The sequence below is a fragment of the Cebus imitator genome, unplaced genomic scaffold (genome assembly GCF_001604975.1).
Source record: "Cebus imitator isolate Cc_AM_T3 unplaced genomic scaffold, Cebus_imitator-1.0 Scaffold462, whole genome shotgun sequence".
NCBI lineage: Eukaryota > Metazoa > Chordata > Mammalia > Primates > Cebidae > Cebus > Cebus imitator.
The window spans coordinates 205,203-217,398 of record NW_016107777.1 but is presented as its reverse complement, the minus strand read 5'-3'; the positions used below and the strand labels follow the sequence as shown (position 1 = coordinate 217,398).

The 12,196-nt window shown below is 45.9% G+C and overlaps 1 protein-coding gene across 1 annotated transcript; it reads left to right on the top strand.

The window, feature by feature from the left end:
• Nucleotides 1–3,753: 3,753 nt before the first annotated feature.
• Nucleotides 3,754–8,501, top strand: LOC108291663 (speedy protein E2-like). The gene is given in 5 exon segments (XM_037732660.1): nt 3,754–3,829; nt 3,940–4,089; nt 5,435–5,653; nt 7,103–7,161; nt 8,412–8,501. Coding segments are annotated over 5 exon segments (594 nt in total).
• The last annotated feature ends 3,695 nt before the right edge of the window (nt 8,502–12,196 follow it).

Sequence of the window (12,196 nt, the reverse complement as noted above, 5' to 3'; positions counted from 1 at the left end):
CAAAAAAAAAAAAAGGAAAGAAAAATGTTGGATAGCATCTACATCTTTGAAAAAGGAACAGATCAGCAGGCTGATGAATAAGATCTAAGAGTCTATGAATAAGACCTACAGAAATAAGAAGATAGATGCCAAATGATTCGAGACTTCTTCATGATATTTTTTAAACGCAATAAAATACGTCTCGTGTTGACCAAAAGGTACAATGTTAGAGTTAGATGGGAGGAGCGGGTTTTTGAGATCTATTGCCTAGCAAGAGTATTATTCATTAGGAACCATAGTTACTAATAATGTATATTTCAAAATTACTTAAAAAGTAGATTTTGGTTGAGCCCAGTGCCTCACGCCTGTAATCTCAACTGTTTGAGAGGCTGAGGAGGGCAGATCACTTGAGGCTAGGAGTTTGAGACTAGCCTGGCCAACATGGCAAAACCCCTGTCTCTGTAAAATTACAAAAGTGGCTGGGTATGGTGTCTCACGCCTGTAATCCCAGGACTTTGGGAGTCCAAGGCGGGTGGATCACGAAGTCAGGAGGTTGAGACCAGCCTGGCCAGCTTGGTGAAACCCATCTCTACTAAAAATACAAAAAAAAAAAAAAAAAAAAAAATTAGCTGAGCATAGTGGTGCGTTCCTGTAATCCCAGCTACTCAGGAGGCTGAGGCAGAAGAATCACCTGAACCCAGGAGGTGAAGGCTGCAGTGAGCAGAGGTCTCACCATTGCACCCCAGCTTGGATGACAGAGTGAGAATCCTTCTCAATTAAAAAAAAAATAGTTAGCCAGGTATGGTGGTGGTTACCTGTAGTCCCATCTACTCGGGAGGCTCGCTTGAGCCTGGGAGTTGAGGCTGCTGTGAGCTGTGATTGTGCCACTGCACTCCAACCTGGGCAACAAAGCAAGACTGTCTAAAGAAGTACATTTGGGGCCAGGCACAGTGGCTTAGTGGCTTACGCTGTAAACTTAGCACTTTGGGAGGCCGAGGCTGGTGGATTACCAGGTCAGGAGATCAAGACCATTGTGGCTAACATGGTGAAACCCCATCTCTACTAAAAATACAAAAGATTAGTTGGGCATGGTGGCACATGCCTGTATTCCCAGCTACTCAGGAGGCTGAGGCAGGTGAATCAGTTGAACCTGGGAAGCAGAGGTTGCAGTGAGCTGAGATTGTGCCGTTGCATTCCAGCCTGGGCGAGAAAGCCACACTCAATCTCAAAAAAAAAAAGGTACATTTTATTTTATTTTATATTTTGTATTTTTTTGAGACAGAGTTGCCCTCTGTTGCTGAGGCTGCAATGCAATGGCAAAATCTCGGCTCACTGCAACCTCTGCCTCTATGGTTCAAGTGATTTTCCTGCCTCAGCCTCCTGAGTAGCTAGGATTATAGGTGTGCGCCACCTTGCCCAGCTGATTTTTGTATTTTTAGAAGTGGGATTTCACTATGTTGGCCCAGCTGGTCTTGAACCCAGCCTCAGGTGATTCGCCTGCATCAGCCTCCTAAACTATTGTCATTACAGGCTTAAGCCACTGTGACTGGCAAAAAGTAGACTTTAAATGTTCTCATGACAGAAAAATGGTACATTTGTGAGATGGTGGATATGTTAATTACCTTCATATAATCATTCCACAATATATACATAGATCAAAATGTCACACTAAGCCCCACAAACATACACAATTATTATATCTGTTAAAATAATTAAATTTATCTCTTCAAAAACATTAATAAGAAGTCCCAGCTGGGCTTGGTGGCTCACGCCTGTTATTCCAATACTTTGGGAGACTGAGGTGAGCGGATCACAAGATCAGGAGTTCAAGACATGCTAACCAACATGGTGAAACCTTGTCTCTACTAAAAATACAAAAAAAATTAGCCAGGCATGGTCGTATGCACCTGTAGATCCCAGCTACTCAGGAGACTGAGGCAGGAGAATTCCCTGAACCCAGGAGGCAGAGGTTGCAGTGAGCCAAGATCACGCCACTGTACTCCAGCTTGGACATCAGAGTGAGACTCCATCCAAAGAAATATAAAAAAAAATCTCAAACTTGTAATTTTACCTCTTGGAGCCTCAACTTCTCAAATTTGAGATGAGGTTTTACCATGTGGGTCAGGCCAGTCTTGAAGTCATGACCTTGGTGATCCACCTGCCTTGGCCTCCCAAAATGCTGGGACTTCAGGACTGAGCCATTGCTGCCGGCTATCCATCACTTAGGCCTTTGCCTAGCTCAGGGACTCTGCATTTTTCCAGCAGAGGAAGCAATCAGATATACACTTGTCTCAGATGAGCAGAAGGATGACTTAGAGTTCAGTAAGTTCTTGGTGCCCACAAGGAATTTCCTAGCAGGCAAATTGGGTGAGAGACACATAGCTCTTTTTTGTTTTGTTTTTTTTTTTTTTGAGTTGGAGTCCCACTCTGTTGATTAGGCTGCAGTGCAGCGGCACTATCTTGGCTCACTGCAACCTCTGCCTCCTGGGTTGAAGCAATTCTCTTGTCTCAGCCTCCCAAGTAGCTGGGATCACAGGAAACTGCCACCATGCCCAGCTAATTTTTTGTACTTTTAGTAGAGACGGGGTTTCACCATGTGGACCAGGCTGGTCTTGAACTCCTGCCCTCAGGTGATCCATCTGCTTTGGCCTCCCAAAGTGATGGGATTACAGGTGTGAGCCGCTACAGCCAGAACTTACAATTTCCCAGGATGGTCTCTGAATGCCATGAAACTTTTATTTGTTGTTAAAAAAATTTTTTTGACACAGGGTCTCACTCTGTTGCTCAGGCTAAAGTGCTGTGGCACAATCATAGCTCACTGTAGCCTCTAACTCCTGGGCTCAAGCAATCCTCCTGCCTCAGTCTCCCAAGTAGCTGGAACACAGGTGCCAGCCACCGCACCTGGCTAATTTGTTTATTTTTTATTTTTTTAAATATAGATGGGGTCTTGCTCTGTTGCCCACACTGGTTTTGAACTCCTGGCAAGCAATCTTCCTCCCTTGGCCAACCAAAGTGCTGGAATTACAAGCATAAACCACTGTGCACAGCCGAGATTTTTTTGACTTAGTCTTTTTGTATATATGATATTTTATTCATAGAATCCATAAATGGTAGAGAAATTTCTGAGTTGAAGGAAATATATATGATACAAAACTTGATATATAGACTAGAGTTTCATAGCTCAACTGGAGGGACTAGTTTTAGGTAATCCATGGACTCCCTGAAATTGGGGACACCATTGGAAATATGTGTGAGCTCATGGACAGTTTCCTTTGATTTTCAGTCCTCAGAATGTCTCTTGGACTCAAAATGCCTTAGGGCAGAAGACGCATGTACCCCTAGTACAGAATCTTGGACAGTGAATGTCAGGAAACATTCAGCAGAAAAGCTTTGCCAAATGGAGTGCTTTGATGTAACTTTTTCATCAAGTCAATGTACCTGGGATCTCTTGTACATGTGAATCTCACTCTTGTAAGGTTTCATCGTTTCTGCTTTCCCTACTTTTCTTTGCCACCCTGCTCCCTCTCCCACCAGACAGGACTCTGAAATGCGCATGTCCAGATGAGACCCCAGCATGATTCAGCCTTTGATTTGAGAGGATACAGCCTCTGCTGGGACAGGAAACAAGGGTTGCGGAGTCCCTGAAGATGCTTTAGGACAATGGTCTGAGGTTGGGACGGTGGCAGGAGATTCACTTCGGGTCTCCAGGACAGGAGCTCAGGCTGGCAGTTACATGTGTTTTTCTTCAAACTGGTTGCCAGGTTGGAATGACCGATGACATCAGAGAGTCCAGCCTTCCTGATTGGAGGGACTGAACTCCGTGGGCACTTTGAAACTCAGGTGGACAACAGTATCTTCTCAGAGCTGTTCTCCACTCCTGACTTCTTCCCAGCCTTGAGAATAGATAACACATTCTTCTGGGTCCTAGTGGAGAGTGGAAGAAGGCTTTGGCCACAACAGGAACTAGGTTCCCTGGGAGGGAACAGAGTTTGGGGGAGATCGTGGCCAGCCATCAATGGCAACCCCAGGTTGAGGAGTAGAGCCCCCAGCCTAGCACCTCGGGGTACTCCCTCCCTGAGGTGGTGGACGATGAAGTTCTGGGACTGTCAGGTGAGGGGACTAGAGGAAGAAGAGATGAGAGAGGATTGACTAACAACAGGGGTAGGGGGTGGGTGGCTCATGCCTGTAATCCCAGCACTTTGGGAGGCTGAGGTGGTCAGATCACCTGAGGTCAGGAGTTTGAGATAGTCTGCCCAACATGGTGAAACCCCATCTCTACTAAAAAAACAAAAATTAGCTGGGTGGTAGTGGTATGTGCCTATAACCCCAGCTACTTGGGATACTGAGGCAGGAAAATTGCTTAAGCCTGAGAGGCGAAGGTTGCAGTGAGCCGAGATCCTGCCATTGCACTGCAGTCTGGGTGAGAGAGTGAGACCCTCTCTCAAAAAAAAAAAAAAAAAAAAAAGATAAAGCAAGGGCCCAGAAGTCAGGAAGGAGCACTTGAGGAGGGTATATGAGAAGAAAGGAGGGACTCGGGCCAGGCGCAGTGGCTCACACTTATAATCCCAACACTTTGGGAGGCCGAGGCAGATCACTTGAGGCCAGGAGTTTGAGACCAGCCTGGCCAACACGGTGAAACCCCATCTCTACTAAAAATACAAGAATGAGCTGGACATTATGGCAGGCACCTATAATCCTACAACTTGGGGGGCTGAGGCAGAAGAATCACTGGAACCCGGGAGATGGAGGTTGGGATGCAGTGATACGAGATCATACCACTACACTCCAGCCTAGGCAACAAAGCAAGATTCTGTCTTAAAAAAGATAAAAAGGGGGAATGCAGAGAGCCAGGAACCAGAAAAAGAAATGAGACCAACCCAGTCATCAGGAAGGAGCACTGAGGGAGTGTGTGGGGGAAGCAAGGAGGGACTCAGGCCAGGTGCAGTGGCTCACACCTCCAACCCCAGGTCTTTGGGAGGCCAAGGCAGGAGGGTCACCTGAGGGCCAGGAGTATGAGACCAGCCTGGCCAACGTGGTGAAACCTTGTCTCTAAAGTACAACAATGAGCTGGGTGTTATGGTGGGCACCTGTAATCCCTGCTACTTGGGAGGTTGAGGCAGGAAAATCACTAGAACTTGGGAGGTGGAGGTTGCAGTGATAGGAGATTGCACTACACTCCAGCCTGGGCGACAAAGTGAAAAAAAAAAAAAAATGAGACTCAGAGAGCCGGGACCAGAAAAGGAAATGATGCATTCTGTGGACAGAGAGATGGAAGAATGGGGAGGAGATGGAGAGGCACATGGGGGTTTACAAAGGAGAAAGACGGAAAGATGGCTTGCAGAAGCCAACAGTCTGCGGGGCTGGGGAGGATGGAGAGTGGTTTGGGGTTTGGTTTCAGGGTTTAAGGTGATCAGTTGCAGAAGCATTACATGGTGGCCTGTTCTTTTTTACTCAACCCCTTGGGTAGATCGCAACCCCCCACTTAGGTTTCTGTACTGGAAACGGAAGAGGGAGTGGTCGGACAAATCAGAGGAGGAGCCAGAGAAGGTGCTCGTCCCTGAGCCTGAGGAGACCTGGGTGGTGGAGACCCTGTGTGGTCTCAAGGTGAAGCTGAAGCGACGGCTAGTGTCGCCCATGCTCCCTGAGCACCACGAGGTCTTCAACAGGCTGCTTGGTAGGAGGACACCCCAGAGAGCACCTCCAATCCTGTTCTTTTCAAAAAGAGGAAAGTTCCCATAACCATACTTTTCCCATGAGAAGAATGTGCCCCCCTAGTGGGTGAGCTCTCCATGCAGGAGGACTCAGAAGTGATCACTCATGAGGGATGCTTAGGAGGCCATAGAGGATTCAGCTAGATTTGATGAAGTTCTGTGATCGGGATAAGAAAGCTTGGTTTCAGGCCAGGCGCCGTGGCTTATGCCCGAGATCCCAGCACTTTAGGAGGCTGAGGCAAGAGGATTGCTTGAACTCAGGACTTTGAGGCTGCAGTGAGCTATGATTGTACCACCGCACTCCAGCCTGGATGACAGAGCAAAACCCTGTCTCAGAAGAAAAACCAAGGCCAGGCATAGTAGATCATGCCTATAATCTGAGCACTTTGGGAGGCCGAGGTGGGTGAATCACCTGCGGTCAGAAGTTTGAGACCAGCCTGACCAACATAGTGAAACCCTGTGTCTACTAAAAATGCAAAAAATACTGGGAGTGGCTGTGCATGCCTGTAATCCCCGCTACTCAGGAGGCTGAGACAGGAGAATTGCTTGAACTTGGGAGGTGGAGGTTGCAGGTGAGCTGAGATCATGCCATTGCATTCCAGCCTGGGCAACAGAGTGAGACTCCATCTCCAATCAATCAGTCAATTGAAATAAAAACAAAATCAAAGAAAGAGGTTTCAGCTGTGCCCTCTGAAACTTAATGTTTCTTGCTGACTTTGTTTTTTTTTTTTTTGAGACAAAGTTTTTTCCTGTTGTCCAGGCTGGAGTGCAATGGCACAATCTCGGCTCACTGCAGCCTCCTCCACCTCCCGAGTTCAAGCGATTCTCCTGCCCCAGCCTCCCGAATAGCTGGGATTGAAGCCACATACCACCACACCATGCTAATTTTTTGTATCTTTAGTAGAGATGGGGTTTCACCATGTTGGCCAGGCTGGTCCCAAACTCCTGACCTTGTAATTTACCCATCTCGGCCTCCCAAAGTGCTGGGATTACCGTCGTAAGTCAATGTGCCCTGCCTCTGCTGACTTTTCTAAACTTAACTGTCTCCATCCCTAGAGGGAGATACCAAAGCCATGGTCACACCCTGATGTGACCGTCTCATGAGGAAATGACTGGAATTACTTTATGACTCTGCAGTTGTCCCTGTGTGTCTGCAAGGAGGGCATCCTGGCTTCTTCCCAGCTCTCCGTCCTATAGATTCCCACACCCAGGGCCTCCTTCAGCCACTTCTCAGGGTAGCCTCAGAGCGGGAGCTCTCCCTTGCCCAGTGAAAGTCATTCTTTCCTGTCCTATCCACCTCGCCCAAGCCACCATCCTGAGGCTTTCCCCAGGGAGGCGCACTTCTCCTCGCTGTCCTGTTGCTCCCAGGGAAACTGTTCTGCTTCTCACACTAGCATGCTCTCTAATCACAGAGGATCCTGTCGTTAAAAGATTCCTGGCCTGGGACAAAGATCTGAGGGTGTCGGACAAGGTAAGGTTGTTCTCCAGGTAACTGTGTTTCTGTTCCAACACATAGCCTGGGAGAGGGCGCAGCCTCCACACCCACAGTTCCCCTCTCTCTCCCTTCACCATCGCCCACCTGATGCTCCACCTCCACAGTGTTTTTTTTTTCCTGAGATAGAGTCTTGCTCTGTTGCCCAGGCTGCTCTGTTGCCCAGGCTGGAAAGCTGGAGGGCAGTGTCATGAAATTGACTCACTGCAGCCTCCACCTCCAGGGTTGAAGTGATTCTCTGTCTCAGCCTCCAAAGTAGCTGGGATTACAGGTGTGCACCACCACACCTGGCTAATTTTTGTGTTTTTAGTAGAGAGAGGGTTTTCCTCTGTTGGCCAGGCTGGTCTTGAACAACTGACCTCAGGTGATCTGCCCGCCTTACCCTCCCAAAGTGCTGGGATTACAGATGTGAGCCACTGTGCCCGGCCAGCTCCCAAGGTCTTCAGTTTTGGTGCCCACCATTTTTTTTTTGAGACAGAATCTTGCTTTGCTCCCCAGAATAGAGTGCAGTGGCATGATCATAGCTCACAGCAGCCTTTAATTTCCTGGGCTCAAGCAATCCTCCTGCCTCCGCCTCCTGAATAGCTGAGACTACAGGCACAGGTCACCTTGCTCCACTAATTTCTGTAATTTTTGTAGAAAGAGGGGCCTGCTGTGTTGCCCAGGTTGTTCTTGAACTGTTGGGCTCACTTGATCCTCCTGTCTCCACCTGTCAAAGTACTGGGGTCACAGGCTTGAGCCAATACTCCTGGCTATTCCTGGTCTTTTGATGATTTATCAGCATTTCCGTTGGATCTCTGCTGGTCTCTTGCAGAGTGACTGAGCGGCCCCTCCCTCTCCTACAGGTCCTTTGAGATCTGAACCCTGGACTGCAGTCTGGCCGCAGCCCTGAAGCTCCTGGCCTCTCTACTCCCAGCGCTTTGGGAAAGTTCTCTGCCTGGCACAGAAAAGACCCTCCTGATGCCAGCCAATGTAGACACACTCCCTGCAAAGATCCCATTGGAGCTCACCATCCTGGGCACATCACCCACATCCCTTTCTCTGGCTCCTCAGACTTGCATCCCACCATCAAATACCCCTCTACCCCACAGATTCCGAATAAGCACAGTCACCCCAACACTGAGGTCCCTCTGATAGACAACCCCTCCCCAGCCCCCCATTGCCCCATCTCCAGGATCTTCCCCTTCCAAGATGTGACCTCTCTCTCTGTGTTCCTTTCTCTCCATCAGTACCTGCTAGCTATGGTCATAGCATATGTTAGCCGTGCCAGCCTCTTCTCCTGGCAGTACCGACATATTCATTTCTTCCTGGCCCTGTGAGTGGCTTGCTTCCTCCTATTCATCAATGTCCAACACCTTGGGACAGCGGGGGGAAGTGGGATTCCAATCTTTCATTTATTATTTCACCTATTTGTCCTCCTTACTCTGTATTGAAAAGATAGCATTATGCCATGGTGTTTTTAGACTGTTTTATCTAAAAACAAACTCAGGCCAGGTGCAGACTCACGCCTATAATTCCAGCACTTTGGGAGGCTGAGGTGGGCAGATCTCAGCCTGAGGTCAGGAGATCGAGACCAGCCTGGCCAACATGTCGAAACCCTGTCTCTACTACAAATACAAAAATTAGCCACGCACANGGCCAAGGCAGATGGATCACTTGAGGTCAGGAATTTGAGATCAGCCTGGCCAACATAGTGAAACCCCATCTCTACTACAAAAGTACAAAAATTAGCCACGCACAGTGATGTGCACCTGTAATTCCAGCTGCTCCAGACGCTGAGGCAAGACTTGGTTTATGTCTTGTGCAGCTAACCACGTTGAGGACCCAGCATGAGACTTAACCATTAGGAAGTGGGATTACGGATCAGGCTTCTGGACTGGTTTGTGATGTTGTCATATGAGAAACACAGCTAGCATGGTTACAAGTTTAGATCTTAAGTGACACAAAAGGCCCCAGGTGCAATGAAGTCCAAAGCCACATTCTCTGAGGGTGCTCTACTCTCTGGGCAGACCCACCCAAAGTCATGGCTATGAAGCAGATCACTGCGGCTGGCCTTGGGTGTATTAATGTGGGAAGTGAATAACCTACCTATCTAGAAAACTGCCTCCTTGAAGTGTGACATCCTCGCTCTCACTTCCAGAACACTGGGCCCAGGGGAGATGCAGATTTTCAGCAGGAAGCTTATTCCAATGCTAATGGAAGACACTGGGAAGGAAGAGAGGAACCATTTGTGCAGATCATGTGGAAGAACCTAGAAGAACCTGGACTGTTCTAGAAGGAGCTGAATAGAGTGATCATGCTGTCCTCCTAGGAGTGGTGGGTGGGAGGTACTTCTGGGCGTCCATGTAGGACAGTGAGAAACCAGCGGTGTTTCTTGTTCCACCCCTTCCTGCGGCACTACCTCCCTTTTTAGATTGCTGTATTCAACCTCCCTGGGGTGGAACTTGGAGGTCCTGCTTCCTATGGACTTGGTTGCCATAGTCCGGGAGCATTTGAACGCACAGTGCAGGTGCTCAGATTGGCACAGAATTATTTGTAAAATATGAGTGCCACAGGATTGTAACAGATAGCTTCATGCGTACTATGCATTTTGTTGGTTTGTTTGGAAAATGTTGGCCATTGAATTATGAGTACATTTATTTCAGATAGTTTGGAAAGTGTTATACTTTTGAAGACATGCTGTTCCTGTAGAGTTTTTTGATGAGAGTTATAGCTGTTACATATACATAAGTATAATTTTCTTTCCATTTTTAATAAATAATTTTGTTTATCCTAAATCTTTTATTATCTATTATTAGATGTGCTCCTTAAGTAAACACTCTTATCATCTATGATGCTTAGATAATAATCTAGTATATTTATATCTGTTAGGTAGTTCTCATAAATTCTTGTACTAGAAATTTTTATTTGCTGTTTCATGTTTGTTACTGAATTGTGAGAATCCAGTTGTGATTTTTAACATATCTTAGGTCTATATTAATAGGTCTAATATATACTATACATTTTATTGGTTTATTTTGAAAAGGTGGGCATAGAATTCTTACTATATTTATTTTAAATCATTTGGAAATCCTGGTATTTTGAAAAGACATTGTTCCTATAAAGTTGTGTGTTGGGTGTTATAGCTGTTATATACACATAAATATAATTTTGTTTTCTTTTTTAAGAGAGGATTCTTTTTATCCTAAGTCTTTTATCTTTAAATCTTTGTATATATTATTACATGTGGTGCTGAAGGGATGACACTTTTTTTCTATGATACTTAACATATCTATTACCTTTATAGCTACGTGGTAGTTCCCCTAAATTCCTGTAAAAATAAATTTTCATTTGATGTTAAGTGTATGTTTTTGAAATGTGAGAATTCAGATGTGATTTTTTACCTCATATTGACATGTTTATATGTTACTTTAAAGAGGATGTATGTGACAAGCCCTGAGGAGAGATGTGAGGACTCTGGACACTGGGTTCAGAATTGTACTGCTTCCTCACTTGCTCAGTCAGCTATGCTCGCATCCTACACATACGCTGAGCCTGATGCAAAAACTAACACTGTGAAAAAAAAAATGAATACATTAATGTAATTTTGACATTACACTGGCATAGTTCACGTTTTACCAAATGTGTGTCAGCTAATTCGCATTTGAGAGTCTCATATTGTAGCAGAACAGACTTTAAGAGCTAAGAGATTTGTCTCACAGTGTCTTTTAATAAATAGTTAATTCCTTCCTTAAAAAAAAAAAAAAGAGGATGTGTGTTTTAAAGGAGGACATGCACTGTGTGTTTTCAAGAGAACAGTGCAGTGCATGTCTTGGGGACATGTAATAAAGATGAAGTTTTTTCACCTTTACAGAGTATGATAATATTGCTCTGGATTGCTTATTTGCTATCAAGTGACTTTTTTCCTTAATGGGGTTGTGGTTATTTGAACACATTTATTAGCTCTGGAAGATAATCCTGTATTATTTTTCATGTAGAAAAAAACATAAAGCTGGGTGCAATGCTCACACCTATAATCCCAGCACTTTTAAAGTCATGGCAGGAGGATCACTTGACACCAGGAGTTTGAGACCAGCCTGGATAACATAGCATCTACATCTATTTTTTAAAAATATTTTTAAAAAGAAAAAAAAATAGAGGCCAATCCCATGCTAGAGGTTTTTGTTTGTTTTGGTTTTTTTTGAGACGGAGTCTCGCTCTGTCGTTCAGGCTCGAGTGCAGTAGTGCAATCTTGGCTTACTGCAACCTCCACCACCTGTGTTCTAACCATTCTTCTGCCACAGCGTCCCAAGAAGCTGGGACTACAGGTGTGTGCCACCACGCTGAGGTAATGTTTGTATTTTTAGTAGAGACCGGGTTACACCATATTAGCCAGGCTGATCTCAAACTCTGACCTCAAGTGATCCACCCACCCTGGCCTTTCAAATTGTTGGGATTACAGGCATAAGCTACCATGCCCAGCCCCTAAGCTAGAATTTTAAAGCAGGAAATGAGGGAAAGATATTGAGAGAATAAAACCAGGTGGTAAAAAAACTTTAGGTTTTTATTTTTTCGTTTCTAAAGTGGCTCACACCTGTGATTCCAGCAGGAGTTCCAGACCAGCCTGGCCAACATGGTGAAACCCCATCTCTACTAAAAACAGAAAAATTAGCGGGGGATGGTGGCACCCGCCTGTAGTCCTAGCTATTCGGGAGGCTGAGGCAGGAAAATCACTTGATCCTGGAAATTGGAGGTAGCAGTTGAGCAGAGATTGTGCCACTGCACTTCAGCCTGGGTGTCAGAGCGAGACTGTCTTCCAAAAAAAAAAAAAAAAAGGAAAGGAAAGAAAGTTCCTGCAACATTTGAGCCATTAAAGACAGGCACTGTGCCATGCAATTCTTTTTTGTTTTATTTTTTATTTTTGGAGTTGGGGTCTTGCTCTGTCACCCAGGCTGGGATGCAGTGGTGTGGTCATAGCTCACTGTAGCCTCAGACTCAAGCTCAAGTGACCCTCTTACCTTGCCTCCCAAAGTGC